Source organism: Gigantopelta aegis, chromosome 4 (assembly GCF_016097555.1).
Source record: "Gigantopelta aegis isolate Gae_Host chromosome 4, Gae_host_genome, whole genome shotgun sequence".
Classification (NCBI taxonomy): domain Eukaryota; kingdom Metazoa; phylum Mollusca; class Gastropoda; order Neomphalida; family Peltospiridae; genus Gigantopelta; species Gigantopelta aegis.
Window position 1 is genome coordinate 92097492 of NC_054702.1, and position 21952 is coordinate 92119443.

Here is a 21952-nt window from a genome sequence, read left to right on the forward strand (position 1 = left end):
CCTTTCCGTTGATAGACAACAGTGAACGTACATTTTGAGGTTAGGGCAGTCAATATATACTACTCAAAACAAGTTACGGGTCATTAGTTTATTGTACTGTACATTTACTATTACAGAATACAAATGTTGTGTAAAGTGTATTTCTGTTACACAACGTATTGGTATACATGAATCAAGAAAAAAATTGTTTAAAAGACGGTTTAGTATTTGATAGAACTCGTTAACAATGAACAGGTTGAAAAACAAAATTCACAGAAGAGAGGTCAATATCAGTAATGAGTAAAACCACCTCTTGCTCGAAGACATTCAGTACAACGACGTCGCATGCTGCTGACCAACCTCTGGAAGAAGGGCTGTGGGATTGCTTGCCATTCTGCTTGGAGGTTCTGTGCCAATTCTTGGAGATTGTTAGCGGAGGCATAATTGTCACGCAGTCTTCTTCCCAACTCGTCCCAAGCATCTCTATTAGTGCCAAGTCAGGGGAATATGCCGGCCAATCCATACGTATGACCCCTTGCTGCTGTAAGAACTCCGTTGCCACCCTGGCTGTATGCGGCCGCGCATTGTCACCCTGTAGGACGGAGTTTGGGCCTATGGTTCCAAGTGCAGGGATTACCAAAGGACGAAGAATTTCATCTCTGTATCGAACACCAGTTAGATTTCCCATCACAACGTAAAGGGGAGTCCTATGGTGAAAATAATTCATTACGCTACTACCCCCATATCTGTGACATTGTCGAACCTTTCACCTGGTCGGCGATAGACTCTTATCCTGGCATCATTGAACTGTAATGTAAACCGTGACTCATCAGTAAAAAGAACCCTATTCCACTGTTGATGTGTCCAGCGACGATGACGTGTACACCACTCGCGACGTACGGTTCGATGGCGTGGCAGAAGGGGTGGGCGAACTGCTTGTCGTCGACTGCGCAAGTTTTGTTGTCTTAGACGGTTACGAATGCTTTGATCTGACACTTGGGTAACAGTAGCAGTTCGAAGATTATCTCTTAATCTTCTTGCGTGGCAGTACATTGTCGTAGGGCCTTATTGACAACGTACCGATCTTGTCGATTTGTTGTTGATCTTGGCCGGCCAGAACGGGGACGTGTTTATAGAGAATGTGTGGCTTGAAAACGCTGTTATAACCGCCCAATGACACTTTGGCTAACATTAAGTCTTTGTGCAACATTTCTTTGCGAATGTCCAACTTGAAGCCAGGCGAGAGCCCTACCCCTATCTTCTAATGACATATTCCTGCGAGGGATACCGATTTTTAAACGTGTACCAAGCTAACGTGTTAACTGTATGTCGACTGAAAACTATGCACGTGCAATGACATTTGCACGTGTGTTTCAGATTCAGTAAAATTAACCTTCTATACAAAGAGAATAGCTTCATGTAATCGATACAATGTACGGTAATTTTTCGCTATTTTGTTCATTTTTGCAAGACCATTGGTGCCCAAAATATTGGCATCGAATAGTGTTTGCGGCATTGGTTTATTAGTCACAGACATAGTGTATAATAATTTAACAGTGAAAATACTGTCGCTTTCATTATGATGGTATTATTGTAAAATACAATTGCACATGTAAGATATATACTGACCCTTAACTTGTTTATAATCCCTAAACTGTCGTCAAACTATGCATTTGATAGGCAGTAGTGAACATAAATTTTGAGGTTAGACAATTCCAACGTGTCCCTAAGCACTGCATTGACAGCCAGCAATGAACAAACATTTTGCGGTAGGTATTTGTTTTGCAGTTTTCCGGTAATGCAATTGTTTTAGGCCTTACTAGCCAGTGTAAATTATCTAGGGCTTTTACAGTTTACATTGTTTTAGACCTTACTAGCCAGTGTAAATTATCTAGGGCTTTTACAGTTTACATTGTTTTAACAGCGGGACGTAGCCCAGTGGCGGGTGTGTGATTTAGCTCAGTCAGATGAGTTCTCTCTTGAGGTGCTTGCGTCGTAGGATCGACCCAACTCGGTGGATCCATTCAACTGACAATTGGTCAAAGGCCGTGGTATATACGTTCCTGTCTGTGGGAATGTGCATATAAAATATCCCTTGCTGCATTAGAAAATATGAAGCAGGTATCCTCAGAATTATCAAATATTTGACATCGAGAAGCCGTTGAATAATTAATTAATGTGCTCTAGTGGTGCCGTTAAACAAAACAAACATTAGCTCAGTTTTTGAAAGCGCTTGCTTGATGCGCGGTCGGTCTAGGAACGATCCCCGTCGGTGGGCCAATTAGACTATTTCTCTTTCTAGCCAGTGCACCATGGATGGTATATCAAAGGCCGTGGTATGTGCTTATCTTGTCTGTGGGATGGTGCATATAAATGATCCCTTGCTACTAATGTAAAATATAGCAGGTTTCCTCTCTATATGCCAAAGACTTGGTCACTTCATGTCAAAATTACCATATTGTTGACATCCAATAGGTGATGATTCAAAACAAACTTTAATATCTCTTTACTTAAATTATCATTGGCGTAGCCAGAATTTTATATGGGGGGAGAGTGGGGCGAATGAAGTCACCCATATTGTCTATGAGTTGTACTCGAAAAATATATAAGGTGGTGGGGGTAAAAAGAGGTGTGAAGCGGGTGGCTGGAGGAGTACGACAGTTTAAAATTTTAATTTGTCAAATCCAGCGTGTGTTTGGTCGTCCTGGACCCATATTCACAAAAAGGTGTAAATTTACGTCTAAACGTAACTTAGTTGGACGTAAATCCACGATTTAACACTCTCACCGAAGAAAAAAAAAAAAAACCCATTAGAAAAGATGGCTACTGGATAAATAACAAATGCGCAAAACGCAATTTCGTTTGACTTCTGCTAACAATAACATCGCAAACGGCGAAACATGACATTTTGATATTGGTGAGGATCCGCGTTTTGGTACGAACTTGAGGATATTTCTTAAAAAGGAAAAGATAACTCAGGAGAAATTGGCCGAGTCGAAAACATCTGTTCGATCACCAACTAAAATATGTTAAATCCGTGGGCGTTCGCCATCGCAAACTGCTTCAGTTATTGGAAATGATGCCAGTTTTCGTAAATAATAGTAAATAACGGCGATCGTGCTTGATTTATTATATGTACACGACTTATGTGCAGTGTTAGTTGTAACTGGAGGCACTCTTATATTTACGTCCAACTTTACACGTAACTTACGTTTTCGTTGTTTCGTGAATAGCTCTTCAGTCGTAGATTTACGTTTACGCGTAAAACTAGGCTTACGATGTTTTGTGAATATAGGTCCTGGACCCATATTCACAAAAAAGTGTAAATTTACGTCTACGACTAGCACTTACGTGTGCCGTAGATTTACGTTTACGTGCAAGAAACGATGGCTACCGGGTAAATAACAAAAGCGCAAAACGCAATTTTGTTTGTCGTCTGCTAACAATAACATTGCGAACAGTGAACCATGGCATTTTGGTATTGGTGGGGATCCGCGTTTTGGTACGAACTTGAGGACATTTCTTAAAAAGGAAAAGATAACTCAGGAGAAATTGGCCAAGTCGAAAACATGTATCCGTTCGATCACGAAGAAAAATATGTTCAATCCGTGGGCGTTCGCCATAGCAAACTGCTTCATTTATTGGAAATGCTGCTAGTTTCCGTAAATAATAGTAAATAACGGCGATGGTGCTTGATTTATTATATGTACACAACTTACGTACAGCGTTAGTTGCAACCTGAGGCACTCTTATATTTAGGCCTACGTCCAACTTTACACGTAACTTACGTTTTCGTTGTTTCGTGAATAGCTCTTCAGTCGTAGATTTACGTTTACGTGTAAAACTAGGTTTACGATATTTTGTGAATAGGGTCCTGGACGTTTTGCGCATTTGTTATTTACCCGGTAGCCATCGTTTCTAATGTTTTTTTATTAATTACTCCAGTGAGAATGTTAAATCGTAGATTTACGTCCAACTAAGTTACGTTTACATTTACGACCATCTTTGAGAATAAGGTGCTTCTTGCACGTAAACGTAAATCTACGGCACACGCAAGTGCTAGTCGTAGACGTAAATTTACACTTTTTTGTGAATATGGGTCCTGGTATCTAAACTAGATACATGTGAATAAATGTAGATTATCAAAAGATGCCCTAAAGGCACCAACACAGTGCCCAGGTACCTAGTTGTACATTTGTGTGCAGACACACACACAGAGCATCCATAATCTAGTTTACATTCAACTAAAGATTAAGAGAGGAAGAGGAGTTCCTTGTGGTCTGCTTTCCAGCTAACAGCGCCGATCGCTTGTTAAGAGAATTTAGGCCTGTTTAACATACTTTAAACTTGGGAATAACAGAGGGCCTCCTGTGAAATAAAACAGAAATTTGGTCTCTGGCACAAATGGAATTGAATTTGTTTAAATCCAGAAATAGCCATGGATCTAAATAGTGGCCTCGTTTCTAAAAACGGGGGCGGGTCGTTACCTTAATGCGCGGTTTGTCTAGGATCGATCCTCTTCGATGGGCCCAGTGGGCTATTTCTCTTTCCATCCAGTGATCCACAACGGATCTAAAAAGAGGCCGTGGTATGTGCTATCCTGTCTGTGGGATGGTGCGTATAAAATATCCTTTAATACTAATGGGGAAAATATAGCGGGTTTTCTCCCTAAGCCTCTATGTCATAATTATGAAGTGTTCGACATCCAATAGCCGATGATAAATAAAATCAGTGTGCTCTAATGGTGTAGATAACCAAAACGAATTAAAATTTTATGTCATAATTACCATATGTCCGACACTCAATAGCCTATGATAAATAAAATCATCGTGCTCTAGTGGTGCCGTTAAACACAATAAACCAAGAAACTTCTCTGAAATCAAAATATGCATACATGTCCTTGATGACGTGATGTTCAATGATAATAAAACGTTCTGAAATAACACACGCTTTATGCTCAGCAATGATAAAACGTTCTGAAATAACACACGCTTTATGCTCACACGCTTTATGCTCAGCAATGCAAATGTTCACGAACTATTTGATTATTGGATTATGGACATAAACCTATCTTGTGGACCTATCTATCGCTCTGTCTAGCTTGACGCAACCCACGTTTTAAACATTGGATACCGCCGTTGATGTATCATAAAGTTCATAGTTTTAGTATAATACTCCATTTTAAATGTAAATTACATTCACTTGGGATACTAAATGTGGCCGTGGTATCGCTCAACAGTCTTGGGCTACATCTGCGTTTCAAATCTTTTAGATTGCTTACAAAATGGATTTCACATTTGCTAAGAAACAATGTGGGTTTTTAATAGTATATGTGAACAAATCTGTGACATTGTGTATTTTTCTCTCTTTTTTTTGACAATAGCTTTTGATTTTGTTTGAACCGAGATAAACCATACATTTATTCATATATTTACCCTTGTTTGAAACCTAACAGTCGATATATTTATCATGTTGAAGAAACATTGAACATTAATTAATTAATTCGTTCGTTAATTCATTCATTATTCATCCATGCTGAAGAATTGCACACGTAGAAATATATTCAAGAAGAAAATATATGGGGAAAATGCTATTTAATTATACATTGTCTACATAGCGTATGTCCTACGCACCATCCTCCTGTTTTTCACTCTATTAACTTTTTAATAGCAAAGTATGTATTTTTGTGGAATAACAGGAATCTGACGATAAAATATGACGATATCACGGCTGTACCAATTTCTGTATAATCGCATGCCTTAGTAGTAATGAGTTTCCGCTTGTGTAAGTGCGTGCGTGCGTGTGTGTGTGTGTGTGTTTGTCAAACACAGGGCGAAGGAAGCCAGCCCCGAGGCACTGTTTGGAGAATAAAAAAGGAATTCATCAATGACAATCAATTTAGAGAGAGAGAGAGAGAGAGAGAGAGAGAGAGAGAGAGAGAGAGAGAGAGAGAGAGAGAGAGAGAGAGAGAGAGAGAGAGAGAGAGAGAGAGAGAGATTTTAATAAAAGTATAATTTAAAAAGAAAAGCTCCTGTGCTCGTACAGTAACTCCTATTGTAAAGGACGCCATTACATCAACCAGCACACGGAAGAACAGACTGAAACCAATTCATAACGTTGATGACAAAGTGATTTACACACATTCTAAGTAATCATTGTTGGCGCTGTGGAAAATATCCTGCATTGCAAAAGAAAGTCGTCAGCCAGGACGTTTCTTACTCAATGCATCAAAATGAATTGTCAGTTGGTGGTAATTCTATCACGTTTATTTGTTTTATAACGGTTGCCAGATAGACGTTGTGCATTACTTTAATTACCTAGGCATATTATTATTTTACTGTGGCAAATGTAGTCTACGACTAGCAGTTATACCACACATACATTTTGCTCGACATCTATTACTTCATTACAGAAGATGGAGCATTTTAAGGACAAAAGAAACTAAAATAAGAGTACTTTTAACTATAATAGTTGTAATTTAATAGTAATAAAAAGTGTGGTTTAGTCGCAGATTAACGTTTACGTGGAAAACTTGGATTACGATGGTTTGTGAAATTGGGCCCAGGGTAGTAAAGCTTATTTTCAGTACTGAAAGTGTGTAATAAGATTTATTTTATTATTCAAACAATGCTATCTGTATTTGACACCTATGTAAACAGTGTTCTTAGTTACGGAAATGTGGGGTTTTCATCCTGGCCAAGACATTGCAAAATTCATATACAGTTCTGTAAACTACTATTAGGAGTACAAAATAACTTGTAATGATTTTATTTATAGTGAATTAGGACGCTTCCCAATGCAAATTAAAAGAAAATTACAGATTATAGGATAAAGCTTCGTAACACTAATAACAGTATATTAAGAGCTATATATGAGGAAATGGTTCAGTATGAAGATGACTGGTTAATGAAGGTATCGGTGGTGTCGTTGTTAAGCCATCGGATATAAAGCTGGTAGGTACAGGGTTCGCAGCTCGGTACCGGCTCCCACCCAGAGCGAGTTTTAACGAATAAATGGGTAGGTGTAAGGTCTCAGTATGCAGATGTCACTTGCTACTGAAATCCATGTTAAATTGCCCAACTTCAAATGAAGACTGCCAGTAGAACGCGTTCTCGTTGGCACTAATAACATACACCACTGCGAATATACATTATACAGTATAAGCATTTTATTTATTTTCACTCCAAAACTGAGAACATTTCCGTCTCAGTTTTTCTTCTTCTAAATGACCGCATCTGGCTGTAGTACCGGTCCGAACAGGTGGTTCATTAACCGATTCACTCCGGCTGTCTCGTCCGCTATACACCCATGTCCCAAAAGGTCAATGCACAACATTACAAAATAATATGGGCAAAATCCACCCAGAAGGCTTAGCATTAAACCATACAAATTGTTTTAACTATTCCCCAATTCCTAGAAGTGAATATGTGAACCGCAACATATGTTACAATTAGGAATTATAGTGGACCGTGATGAATGAACTCTTACCCGGAAGTCAACTGTGTAGTGAGAACTAAGACCACTACATCCTCTTCTCTCTCACTAACCACTAACTAACCCACTGTCCTGGACATACAGCCCAGATAGCTGACGTGTGTGCCCAGGATAGCATGCTTGATCTTTAATTGGATATAAGCACGAAAATAAGTTGAAATGAAATGGAATGAAGGTCAAACGGGAACTAAACGAACTAGGTTTAAATTATATATGGAACTTAACGCATGTTGATAACAATGTTTACAATGTAATTAGAAAAAAGGATAAATAATATACTAGTACACAGTACACACGGTATCCAAGCAACAATGTTACAGTAGAACAATAACAACTCCAAAGGGAAGTCTATACAAACAATTGTTAAATAATTTCAAATTACAAGAGTATCGTAGAAAACCATTGGACGTTCGTCAATTAAAAAGAAATAACTAAAATCAGAATATGATCACATAAATTAAATATAGAATTTGGCAGGTATAAAAATATTGAAAGATCACAGAGAAAATGTACACTATGTGACAAAAATGAAATAGAAGACGAGTATCATTTTATCCTCCAGTGTCCACGATATAATGATTTAAGAATGAAACTTAATTTAAAATATTACCAAAGACGTCCAAGATTTTTCAAACTTACCCAGGTATTAGCGTCTGACAATACTATAGGTAGTACTAAACTAAATAACTTCCGGCTAGGTCAGAGTTCGAGGGCACCCAACGTTTATATAGAGACGTTAACACCGCAAGTCCTGTGATTGGTGATAAATGTTAGTGTTTTGGTTGTAAAACAAAGTTTCATCTGGGTAGTCATAAACGCTGTCCGTTATCTCTGAAATGAGCAGCTTGACCCCCAATTTTTCTGATTCACTTTAAGGTTGAGGGGTGGTAGTATTTATATCCGTGGTGTTTATGTCGATTGATACGCTGCAGATAGGAGTTTTAACCACATATGCTACTAGTGTCGTCTATTGGATTTGATTTGATAGTATACACCCTACACAATTTAATAATCTTTGCAAATATTTATTTAGAGCAAATGCCATTAGAGATCAGCTATTGGAGCACCATAATCCTGTACATATCCTGTATATATTTATAGCCTGATAACGTAAAACGTAAAACAATAAAGAACTTGAACTTGAAATGTTTTACATTTTACTTGTTTCCATCATAAACAGGGCTTCACGATTGGTATATCAAAGATCGTGATATATTATATAATTGTTTGGAAAATGCATATAAAAGATCCCTAGCTGGTAATGGAAAAATGTTGCAGGTTTCTTCTAAAACTATTTTGTCAGAATCATCAAATAGTTGACATCCTATTAGCCGGCGGCGGAATGTAGCCCACTGGTAAAGCGCTCGTCTGGTGCATGGTCTAAGATCGACCCACGTCGATTAACCCATCGGGCTGTATCTTCTTCCATTCAGTGCTCCACAGCTGGTGTACCAAAAGCCGTGGTATGTACTATCCTGTCTGGGATGTTGAAATGTAAAAGATCCCTTGCTGCTAATAGGAAAAGAGTAGCCCACTGCGTGACGACAGCGGGTTTCCTCTCATTATCCGCATGTTCCTTAACCACATGTCTGATGATATATAACCGTTATTAATATTGTATGTGTCGTTAAATAAAACATTTCTTCCTTCCTTCCTTACAATAGCGGGTGATTAATAAACCAGTGTGCTCTAGTGGTGTCATTAAACAAAACAAACTTTGCACCAACTCACGGACTGTGTTATAGTTCGAAACGTATCGTATATGTGTTACATGAGCCTGAAGGTCCATGGCCGAAAACATACCCATTTAATCGACTTAATTCCTTATTCAATTAATCTTTACATGAATGCTACTGAATCCATAAGTGTTGTTACATTTTCCAGTGAATGAACAATTCATTCAGCTGGAGTTGAATATACTACTTGAAAACAGAAGAAAACTTCACGTAACTTATCCGTTGAATAGCTTCTGGTAAAAACGACAAAAACCACACACACACACACACACACACACACACACACACACACGCACACATTCCCAAACCCCTAAAAACACACAATCCTCCACATAAACAAACAAAACAAAAACAAACAACGCACCCAAAAGAAAACACATACCCCTAACCCCCCCAAAAAACCCCAAATAACACCAACAACCCCAAAACAAACAAACCCCACTAAAGAAAACAAGAAGAAAATCAATATCTTGCAGAGGTCACATTATTGTAGTGTTGTAGTGTTCACATCAGTAAAATCTAAACCTCCCTTTTATTAGCACTGTCAAGTGAATTCAGTTGTCACTTACTTTTTTCTTTCAATATACTGTGATACTAGTATGTTACGAAACCACGAGGGCGGACAAATTGACGATATAGTTGCATCAGTGCCATACATCTCGTAAATTAATTGTAACTGAGAATGGAATAGTGTGTGTGCACTAAATTTCCGAAGTATCGTGCTAGCTAAACTGTCATGATTATCTATTACATCGTTTGAGAATCTGAAATCTGATTATAGCAATTAATAATTTAATAGGTTTTTTTTTTTATCAGACATGCATTGTAATTTCATTTTTTTACAAATTGTTTTAGTACTGCTATCAAATATTAAACCAGAAAAAAGGGCAGGAGGAGGAAGAGGAGGAGGAGCAGGAGGTGAAGGAAGAGGAGGAGGAAGAGGAGCAGAAAGAGAAGGAAGAGGAGGAGGAGCAGGAGGAGGTGGAAGAGGAGGAAAAGGAGGAGGAGGAGAAGGAGGAGGAGGGGAGTAGGAGGTGAAGGCAGAGGAGGAAAAGGAGGAAGAGGAGGAGGAAAAGGAGGGGAGCAGGAGGAGGAAGAGGAGGGGAGCAGGACGAGGAAGAGGAAGAGCAAGAGGAGGATGAAGAGGAGGGGAGGATGAAGAGCAGGAGGAGGAGGAGGAGGGGTGCAGAGGGAGGAGGTAGAGGAGCATGAGGAGGAGGAGGAAGAGGAGAAGGAGGAAGAGCAAGAAGAGGAGCAGCCACAGGAGGAGGAAGAGGAGGGGGAAGAGGATGATGAGGAGGAAGATGAAGAGGAGCAGGAAGAGGAAGAGCAGGAGGAGGAAGAGGAGCAGGAGAAGGAACAGGAGGAACAGGAGCAGGAAGAGGAGGAGCAGGAGCAGGAAGAGGAGAAGGAAGAGGAGTAAGAGGAGGAAGAGGAGGTGGAGCAGGAGCAGGAAGAGGAGGAGCGTTGGCGCAACAAAAGGGGGTTTCAGGGATCCCATGACCCGATCCGCCAATTTGAAGTGCCCTCTTTAATTACGTGTTCGGTTTTTAAAATTCATCATTCACAATATATAACATCACACCACTGAGTTGCTATGAAAATACATTTAAGATCTTTATTTTAAAAATGTCCAGGGAGCATGCCCCTGAAACCACTACAGATCTGGCTCCATTTGGAACTTTTGTCTTCCGACAATCTCAAACTACCCTTTTCACAATGTTTTGACGTCCCCCCCCCCCCCCCTTAAAAAGCTCCTATATCAGACCCTGAGGAGAAGGAGTTAGAGAACAAGAAAAATATATACTTAAAAACAATATATACTTATATAATTATCAATTATAGTTGTAGTTAGTTCGTTTTGGGAGGTGTCAAGATCTTGGTTTTGGCACCCCTCTTATTAAACCTGACAAATAAACACATTTTGATGATACTTTGACTATTTTGGATTATGCTTATCTGTAGCCCGAAGAAACATCTGTGCTGTACTCTGCTTTGATCTGCCTCAGTGGGTTTCTGTAGATAGTATAGGTAATTTAGTCAAATTATCAGCGTGTACACACAGATGTAAGAATTAATGAAGACGTTTCGAACTAAAAATGCGAAGTACCTGTTTAAAGCTACACTCTCGCCTCACCCATATATAATACAGACACTACCTATTTAGCTTTAAGAAACGTGTGTGTAACCACGTTCAACGGATGTTGTTAATGCACGTTTGTCATCATGTTTGTTTGTTTTATTTAACGACGCCACTAGAGCACATTGATTTTTTTTTTTATCTTATCGGCTATTGGACGTCAAACATATCGTCATTCTGACACTGTTGTTTTAGAGGAAACCCGCTGTCGCCACATAGGCTACTCTTTTACGACAGGCAGCAAGGGATCTTTTATTTGCGCTTCCCACAGGCAGGATAGCACAAACCATGGCCTTTGTTGAACCAGTTATAGATCACTGGTCGGTGCAAGTGGTTTACACCTACCCATTGAGCCTTGCGGAGCACTCACTCAAGGTTTGTGGAGTCGGTATCTGGATTAAAAATCCCATGCCTCGACTGGGATCCGAACCCAGTACCTACCAGCCTGTAGACCGATGGCCTAACTACGATGCCACCGAGGCCGGTTTAGTGGAACAGCGTCCCGTTTCTGGGTATTAAAATGGTGAGTAATACATTTTATGTAAAATAGAATCACGACTATAGCCAAAAGGTGTCAAAAGAAAGCGTACCAAGATAAAATAAAAATAGAATAAAGATAACGTGCAAGATCTGTTCAAAATAAATAAACAATAAAAAGAATACTGAAATTAACAGATTTAATTCCGTATTTTGGATGAAGTTGTCTTGCATCGTGCCCACATAATTATAAACACCCAGAAATTAATTAAAGGGTCATTCTTGAGTTTGAAGCATTGTAAGATGTTTCCGACTAATAAAATATTTCTACGATTAAACTTACATATTAAATATATTTTCTTGTTTAGTATATCAGTGTCTGTATATTCAATGTGTTTCTGGTCGTCTTAATATTTGTAAGAAGCCAAAATGGATTTTGTCTTCAAATAATTTCGTACGTAAGAAAAAATATTGTTTTAGTAAATAAAATGAAAATTAACCTAGTACAAATATTAGAACGATCAGAAACACGTTTAATATACAGCCACTAATATTCTAAACAGGAAAATATATTTAATATGTAAGTTTAATCACAGAGATATTTTATTAGTCGATAAAATCTTAAAACATTGCAGCAAACTCAGGAATGTCCCGTTAAGCACGACCTAGTTTTGACGATGTAACTGTGACCCGTAAATATGCAAGAAAATGTATGGTAATTAAGTATGGATCTGAAGCTGATCTGCTTCTTATGAGTAATTTATTCATGTCAACTCAGTAAATACCCAGCAAATATAGAATTCGTAAAAACTCTCAACATCATGTTGAAACCCTGTCAGTGTGGATAACTTCTTCTAGACTTTTTTTTTCTTTTTAGCTGCAATGTAATTCAGACGATGCTTAACTAATGTCCAGGTGTATAGATGCAAAGGGATAACACCAGTATCGTAGCCAATCAGCACTGTTTAGCTCACAAGAAAAATTAATACATGTTTAAAAAAAAATTCATTATGCAGTTTTGAAAGAAAGAAAGAAATGTTTTATTTAACGACGCACTCGACACATTTTATTTACGGTTATATGGCGTCAGACATTTGGTTAAGGACCACACAGATACTGAGAGAGGAAACCCGCTGTCGCCACTTCATGGGCTACTCTTTTCGATTAGCAGCAAGGGGTCTTTTATATGCACCATCCCCACAGACAGGGTAGTACATACCACAGCCTTTGATATACCAGTCGTGATGCACTGGCTGGAACGAGAAATAGCCCAATGGGCCCACCGACGGGGATCGATCCCGCCCCTTATGCAGTTTTGAGACCGATCTTCTAAGATTGTAGAAACCCAAGCCAAATTGATTCTTCTAGGCTCTTAAAGACTTCTAAAATATATGGTAATGGAGTACTTGCACACACCCCCCCCCCCCCCCACGGACGCACGCACGCATGCACGCACGCGCACACAGGTGTTCGTAGGATAGGATAGGGCAGGATGAGATATTAACGTGCCTATATCCAATTATAGTTCAAGCAGCGTGTTCGTAGGATAAAACCCATTATTGTAAACCCAGTATTGTCTAACTGTGTTGGTTATGAACATTGTGTATAATCCGCTTTTCCGTTGCCAAGTGTCAGGGACCTCTACGACCAGCTGCGAACCGCCATTCCGTGCGTTGACAAATATGAAAGGAAGCTCAACTCTAAATCAGAGCCCGCATTCATGTTGAATTACGCTGAGGTTATCAATTGATCGATTTTGTCTCTCTCTGCTGCCACTAGATGGCAGTGTGAGTTACGCTTGCGATGATGCATGCCTACCAGCTATATATACGTGGCTTATCGCGCTTGCGAAGAATATAATCATTACCCCCGCAATCTGGCAGAAGTTTTCCGCACTGCGGATATCAACGTTAGCCAGTAATGAAATCTTGACGGAATAGTATTGTTGTAATTAAAAAGTGTTCCATATCCAAATTAGTAGCAGTGCAGGTTGTAATTAATTCTTCTTTTGCGAAAATCAAATAAGTGTTATTTATTTAATACTTATGATTCTCAAACAGGACCAAACACATAAATGTCCTGTACTGAATTATTTAACATGAATACTATTTTATTATTTTTCAGTTTGGGAAATATGTGTTAGTTTTCTGTGTTTCTCGTTTTTAAACGGATAGCCGCTGAGGTTCTCTCTTCAGTTACACGTAGTGGGATTTACAGACGTTCTCCTGGACGCCATGGGCTGTCGAAAGAGCAAGTTGTCAAGCCAAGACGAACCCGAAAAACCAAACAAGGCGACAAAAGAAACGGACGGCTCCGAATTTACACAGTTAGGCAGTGGTCGGCTGCCTTTGGACGCTCGACAAGTTTTTAAGTTGAAGCAGTCGTGGAGAGGAATAAAACGACGCATTGAAGAGACAGGAGTGGAAATGTTTATAAGGTGAGTCAAGTTCCTTTCTTTGGTAAATTAGCCCAACATTAATTTTGCGCCAAAGAAAGGTTTGCTGTGGCTAGGTATCCGTTTTCCGTAAACAGATACTGACCAACGTTATTATTCAGTGTAAAATACTTTCAGGTATTATAGACTTTTCACCGATAACACATTATCTATTTATAAGCCCAGTGGTTATATAATATTTAGGTTCAAGACTGATGTCTTTAATAATGTCTTGAGATATTAATGTCATGTGAACGCCATACAAATTGAATGCGTGCAACATCATTAAAGAATTGAGTGAACTATCTGACGTTTTATAAGCATTGTCATATCCAATAGAGAATTGTCTAAAATAAAGTTTTATAAGCATTGTTATATCCAATAAAGATCTTAGTCAATGGCGTTTTATAACCATTGTCATATCCAATAAAGATTTGAACCTAGACTGACGTTTTGTAGGCATTGCCATATTCAGTAAAAACAAAAATCGTGTCTAGACTTACGTTTTATAAGCATTGTCATATCCAATTTGTTTTTGGTCGGTCTGATGTAGCTCAAAATACATTTTAAGTGAAGCAGGAAAATACCTACCGCGGGAACTAGAATCAATGGCTTGAAATCACCTAACCACGTAACAACATTTACTGGTGTGAAAACTAATTGTCCACAACGGAGCAAACCTGAATTAGTAATGTAAAATGACAGACTCTAGTTTTTAAACACTACAGCGTATTTTTTAAATATTAGAGTCGTTTTTAATAAACAAAATAAGAAATTACTTACGTTTTATTGTTTAAATTATCCATTTCCGAACATTTGAAGTGTTTTTGTCCATCTTTTTGTTTGTAATACCAAGAAATTAATTTTTCATTCTCAGTCAGTGCACAACGACTGGTGTATCAAAGGCCGTGGTATGTGTTGTCCTGATTGTGGGAAAGTGCATATAAAAGATCATTAGGAAAAATGTAGCTGGTTTCCTCTATTGACTACGAGTCATAATTACCACAGGTTTGACATCCAATAGCCGATGATTAATTAATCATTGTGCTCTAGTGGAGTCGTTAAACAATACAAAATTTAACCAAAAGTGGCCTAATAATATCATAACTCAATTACTGACCTCACCCCTCCTTTTCTTCCAATGAAAACTAGATTAAGAAGAAAAGTGGTGAAAATGGAAGACGTGGTTCTGTATTGTCATCCGCGGTTCTGCCTAACTGGTAGCACTTTACGAAATAACATTTCAGCGGGCCAATGTTCCAAGTGCCATAGACTTCGACAGAGCGTTTGATACACCATTTATGAGATACGTGATAGAACTTTTTCTAATAGTAGGTTTTATTTTATCTGTAGTCAGCACAGTAATGTGAACCAGTATAATGTTTTTGTTTAACGACACCACTAGAGAACATTGATTTATTAATCATCGACTATTGGATGTCAAACATTTTATAATTTTGATATATAGTCTTAGAGAGTTAACCCACTACATTTTTTCCATTAGTAACAAGGGATCTTTTATATGTATCATCCCACAGACAGGACAGCACATACCATGGCTTTTGATACACCAGTCGTGGTGCACTGGTTGGAACCAGTATCAGGGTACCACGAATTATAGTGCTTGAAATAGCAAGGTGTCACTATAATTAGAATGGCAAGTTTTGTGCCGAACTACTGTCCACAGGCACTGGCGATTCCTGATATATCCTAAAGGAACATTAAATTAATTACTTTTAAGAAAAATGATTTACTGGATCCTATATAGCATTTGTTCACTATATAATAACGTTATTGGTTTGTGTCATATGGTGTGTAATGAAACATAAACTACAGTTCATAATAACCTTGACCTTCATATTCACAACTGCACGTTGATGAGAACGGATTTTGAACAAACACAATATTGATGGGGAAAAACCCATTTTGCCCTATGTCTCACATTAAAAAAAAAACGAAGTTTTAATGTCTTTGTATATGGTGATTTACCATCAATTAATTAATTGTAATTTAGAGTAAATGTAACGCAAACCGATTTAGGTTAGTTATCCTTTGTTTGTTAAATTATGTTTGAGAGAAATCTGGAGTTTTACACAATGTTCATTTCTAAAAATAATTATAAGAGAAAAACAAACCATTCCAAAAGACGTGATTGGTTTCTGATAGCCATTGTCCCAATCAATTCTCGTGTATAAATAACTGGAAGTTTCTTTAACACTACTTAAGGTATCTAGATAATTCGTTTTGCAATAATCAAAACGCTTTCTCAAATTTGAGCAAAACGTATACAGATATTCAGGCAGGATGTGCTAACCTGAGACCCTTTTACCATGTATTTCCACTATCCTACCCTATTAGTTCATGTAAAAATGCGTAGTTATTCGTTTGCAACCCTATATAGCTGTTTGATAGTAATAATAATATGAATAAATGTTGTTATTCAGATTCAGGCACTTTCGTTTAATTCGGGCAAAAGCAAGACTGCCTCCCCCACCCCCACCCCCACCCACCCTTACAAAAATGGGAGCCCGAACGCCTATGATTTCTTTCAATTATAAACTACTTTTTTTTTCTCATTATTAGTTCGCTACCGGTCCAATCACAAAGGGGCTATATGTTTTGTCTCCGTCCTTCTGTCCGTCCGTCTTGTTTGTCTATTCCACATATATTTTTTTCCGGACTTTTTCGTAATGTCTCCAGATATTGACCATAAATTTTGTATATAGCTTTATCATGTACTGTTACAGACCAAATGTGACGTTCGTGACGATTGAACTATTTTTGATAGAGTTGTGGCCCTTCAACTTATGATACAGACTTTTTTTTTCTCAATGCCTCAAGATACTGAGCTGAAACGTTGTGTATAGCTTTATCATGTACTATTACAGATCAAGTTTGATTTCCAAAGCAATTTACGACTTTAGGCGATACGCTATTTGTTGAGCCCGGTAGGGGACATGTATTGTTTTAGTAGTACTCTCAGAATACTTGTTACATTATCCATACTATAGATGAATTCTGTTTGGTCAATGTTACATCACGTGTATTGCTATTAGATATTATGCCCTTGTAAAGAACGACATTGTTCAGCTTGATCGACAGAATTTGGAAATTTCCGGCGTTAGGTGTTTCGCTTTTCATTAAAAATACAATGCGTGATGCAAACGAACGAGGATTTAATCCACATACGCATTTTTTGTTTTAAATATAGTAATTAAAGAGAAACTTGTGTTTATTCAGTTTATACTCTTGTTAATTAAAGTTTAAAACTTATTGAAAAAAATATATTTAGGTTTTGTTGTTTACTTTTTTTTCCAGTTGAACCACATTACAATTATATACATGAATTGAAATAAGAATTTAGTTTAGATTGAAATACGAAAACTGACAAAATGAGAGGAAATCCGACTTTAAATCAAACCTCGGATTTCTGCTGAATTACGCCGATGTTATCGATAAAAAAACCCAAATGAATGAATGGTGAACGACACTACAGCACAAAGAAAAAAGAAGAAAAACAGAACAAAACGAAATGAAAAGAAAACCATTGGATACTGGGTGTCTTTCAAAAGTCAACACGATATAAAAACGCTAAAATTACCAAAGAAACACAGAGTAAACACCTATCAAAGAGTTGAATTCATCAAAGACACAATAATGCATATCAATATAATATACAGAAAATAAAATCTGAAACAAAAAAGACCAAAAGCAACAACAAACGAACAACAAAAAAAACCCAAACCCCCCCACCCAAAAAACCCTCCACAACCCCCCCCAAAAAAAACCCCACACAACAACCCCCCCCCCCCCCAAACAACAACAAAAAAACAAAATAAAAATAAAACCCTAAACAACACAAAGAAAAACAAAGGTTTTAGTCAATAAGAAAAAAAATGGAACTGTGACGTTACCGATGTGGTGTTATATGCCTGTAACAATATATCGCGTATCACATATGTATATCTTAATTAATAACTATGTATTAACAAAGTAAGATAACACGAATGAAACTGAAATTATATGTTATATAATATCAAAGTGACTCGTGTTACTTCCAGTTCTCACTAGTGCTCCAGGGCCATTCCGTGTGACATCTCCTCCAAGACTATTGATCTGCGGTACCAAATTGACAAACTGTTTGGCAGATTACCCGATATCACTCGCAGCTGCTTTTCCTGTTTCACCCTTTGGCCTTTTGCAAAGTTTCCTTCATAAAATCAAAGGGAAGGTACAGACCTGCAAAGCTCTTATATCTTACGTCTCATTACGAGGCACTGTATATATGTGTAAGATGTGGAGCGCAGTTTAGTATGCATTATGCAAAACAATGTGCATTGTTATCTTAAAGCTGTAAACTCTACAGTATTTTAAATACTTAATCATTCATAAGAAACCATCTAGATAATCCGTATCTCGTCGCATGCCATTGTATAATATCACTTAACCTTTAGTCGTCAGTGACATAAAGCGTATTAACCTGCCGTGAATGACAGCAAGATGAGATTCATCCTGTAACAGCAAGACGGGGCGTTGTTTGTAACCAAGACGGGGGCGATGTTTGTAACCAAGACGGGGAGATGTTTGTAACCAAGACGGGGGCGATGTTTGTAACCAAGACGGGTAGAAGTTTGTAACCAAGACGGGGAGATGTGTGTAACCAAGACGGGGCGATGCTTGTAACGAAGACGGGGAGATGTTTGTAACCGAGACGGGGCGATGTTTATAACCAAGACGGGGAAATGTTTGTAACCAAGACGGGTCGATGTTTGTAACCAAGACGGGGAAATGTTTGTATCCAAGACGGGGAGATGTTTGTAACAGTGTATTACAAAACGTGTCGGAAGATCAGTCACGTGTTCAGGAATGCAATAATCCAGTGGCTAAGGCCCTAATATTAAGAGAATCGTTCACTTTTTCATGACATGGTGGGATCAATTTAAAAACTGGACAAAACCCCCCCCCCCCAAAAAAAAAAAAAAAAAAAAAAAACCAAAAAAACCCCCCCCCAAAAACCAACAACACCAAACTCCCTCTGGTGGTCGTCATTTTAAATTTCAAAACAGCCGCCACCAGCCACATTTGTATTGAACATCCTGGATTCTAAGGCTGATAGAACCATGAATGAATGAAAGTTTAACGACACCCCAGCACGAAAAATACAACGGCTATTGGGTGTCAAACTATGGTAATACAAACAAATACAGTGATGATCAACATCAATATAAAAAGTTTTAAATAAAAACACAGTGTAAAGAACTGTGCCAAAATACAAATATCACAGATAGACACTGACTTTTACTCAAAATCTTAATTGTAGCCCGAAGAAAACAAGGGGGTTTGTGCTGTATTGGCCATTGTCAAAGAGAATGTTACACCCCTGCACCACGGTGAGGTTACAGCACGCGCAGGGTTAGAACCATGATTTTAAAACTTAAACCCGTGTTTTAGCGAGCTGTTAATTTACTGGTGTATATACAAGCACCCGAGAACAGTTTGAGTGGTACCATCGTGTTCTATCACATTACATTCATTTAACGTTAGGCTTAAAAAAAACAGTGAAGCAGGTTAACCGCAAGCACTCGCCCTCCTGAACATGCCTTGTCATGTCAAAGCCGCTGACCGTATTGACCGTATACGTTTATAGCGCAAACTAACGGCTTATTAAAACTACAGCTGTGTTCGTATGTTGCACTAGGAAAGCCATGTTATAATACGAGGAGGCGAGAGTGCAGGTTTAATAACAGTGTTACGCAACGTCAAATAATTACATGCATAGTTATTCATTACCGATAAGCTGCAAAGCTGTAAGCCTTAGGCGTGTATAGCATTATGACAATGTTTCAGACTGACCGTTCACATGGAGTGGGCAGGCATTAGCTGTGTATGGAATAGGTCTTTATTTAGTCAAATATGTATATTAGCGCCGGACACCCACATGGATGGAGGGGTGGGGTGGGGTGGGGTGGGGTGTGACTGCAATAACCAAATTTTGTGAGTCGTGATATGGGGCGACAGGAAAATATAAAAGGTAGCGTGAAAAATGATGTGTGATTCGGGGGAGGGAGGGATCCATGGCCAATATGGCCCTCATCTAGCTACGCCAGTGAATGTGTAGTGCACAATAAAACAACCAAATCATTACATGCACCTCTCTCTATAGGGAAATTGCTATAGTCCCCACTAATAGTTACCAGTGTTCCAACCCTAACTGTAACCTTGTATGGTTATAGAAGTAACCTTGACATCAGTTGAAGTTATTTTATTTTTATTTTTCAAAATTATTCTTCTTTATTTTAAAGAAAATCAGTTTTTATGATAAATGTTTTTGTTTGGTTTGTTTAACGACGCCACTAGAGCAGTTTTTATGATAAAGATTTAAATACTTAAACTCCATCGTTGAGAATCTTTTATTTACCACACTTCGTAATTAGTCACATAATGATTATGTTGTGTATCGCCATTTAATTAATTTATACCATATACCTTTATTAAATAGCCATTTTCTCCATTCCGCTGAGGTGTCATTAAACATTAATTCATTAATTCCAGCGGCGGGACGCAGCCCAGTGGTACAGCGCTCGCTCGATGCGCGGTCGGTGTAGGATCAATCCCCGTCGGTGGGCCCATTGGGCTATTTCTCGTTCCAGCCAGTGCACCACGACTGGTACATCAAAGGCCGTGGTATGTACTACCCTGTCTATGGGGTGATGCATATAAAAGATCCCTTGCTGCTAATCGAAAAGAATAGCCCATGAAGTGGCGACAGCGAGTTTCCTCTCTCAATATCTGTGTGGTCCTTAACCATATGTCTGACGCCATATAACCGTAAATAAAATGTATTGAGTGCGTCGTTAAAGAAAACATTTCTTCCTTTCATTAATTCCACGACTGCCATATCAACGTGTTATTCTGTTAGAATGGATGCTGATAATTGGAAAGAGAAATCCGTGTGTAGCTAAAGTTGATTTAGTAGTAATCCGCTATTGGATGTCAAACATTTGGACATATATAGTCTTAGAAAGGAAACCCGCTATATTTTTTTCTATTAGTAGCAAGGAATCTGTCATATGCACCATCCTACAAACCAGATAGCACATATCATGGCCTTTGATATACCAGTCGTTGTGCACTGGCTGGACCGAAAAATAGCCCAATGGGCCCACCGTCAGGGATCGACCCCAAACCAACCGCGCATCAGGTAAAGGCTTTTCCACTGGGCTATGTTTCTCCCATCCCCGTGTGTATCAGCGGGTTTCTTCTCAAAGCCAGAGAGAAGAAATACTCTCATTTAACGAAACTCCAACTCCAACGACTGACCTCAGTTTTTAGACTGTAAAACATTTTCTGCTGCTCCAGTTTTTTTTACTGTGAAAATACACATTACCACGCCTGATTACTTAGAACTTCTTGATTAAATTATCGATATTGACAGATCCAGTACGTGTTTCTGCTCGCACAGTGGTTGTAGTGGCTCAAAGCGCAATTTATGCCAATAAAAACGGTACGTATCCCGGGAACTAGGGTCAATTACTTTAAATTACGGATTTGTTGAGGCGGTTGCAGGTTTTAAGCGAGGGGTGCAATGTCAACATTTTAAAAATAAAAGTGCATTATTGTTCGTCTAGAAACGTCCATTGGCGTAAATGGGATTTTTTTTTTGGGGGGTGGTGGGTCAATGAGAAGTCAGTG

The 21952-nt window shown here is 38.5% G+C and overlaps 2 protein-coding genes across 2 annotated transcripts in view; both read left to right on the forward strand.

Moving 5' to 3' along the window:
* The first annotated feature begins 275 nt into the window (after positions 1-275).
* On the forward strand, positions 276-13576 carry LOC121370065 (vicilin-like seed storage protein At2g18540). The gene is given in 5 exon segments (XM_041495166.1): positions 276-673; positions 848-979; positions 10089-10336; positions 10376-10628; positions 13456-13576. Coding segments are annotated over 5 exon segments (1152 nt in total).
* Positions 13577-14060: 484 nt separating this feature from the next.
* The window catches only part of LOC121370066, an 86498-nt gene continuing 78606 nt past the window's right edge, over positions 14061-21952 (forward strand). Inside the window, exon 1 of the mRNA XM_041495167.1 lies at positions 14061-14263. Coding sequence (XP_041351101.1) covers positions 14061-14263 — 203 coding nt within the window. The remainder of the gene's footprint in view (positions 14264-21952) is intronic.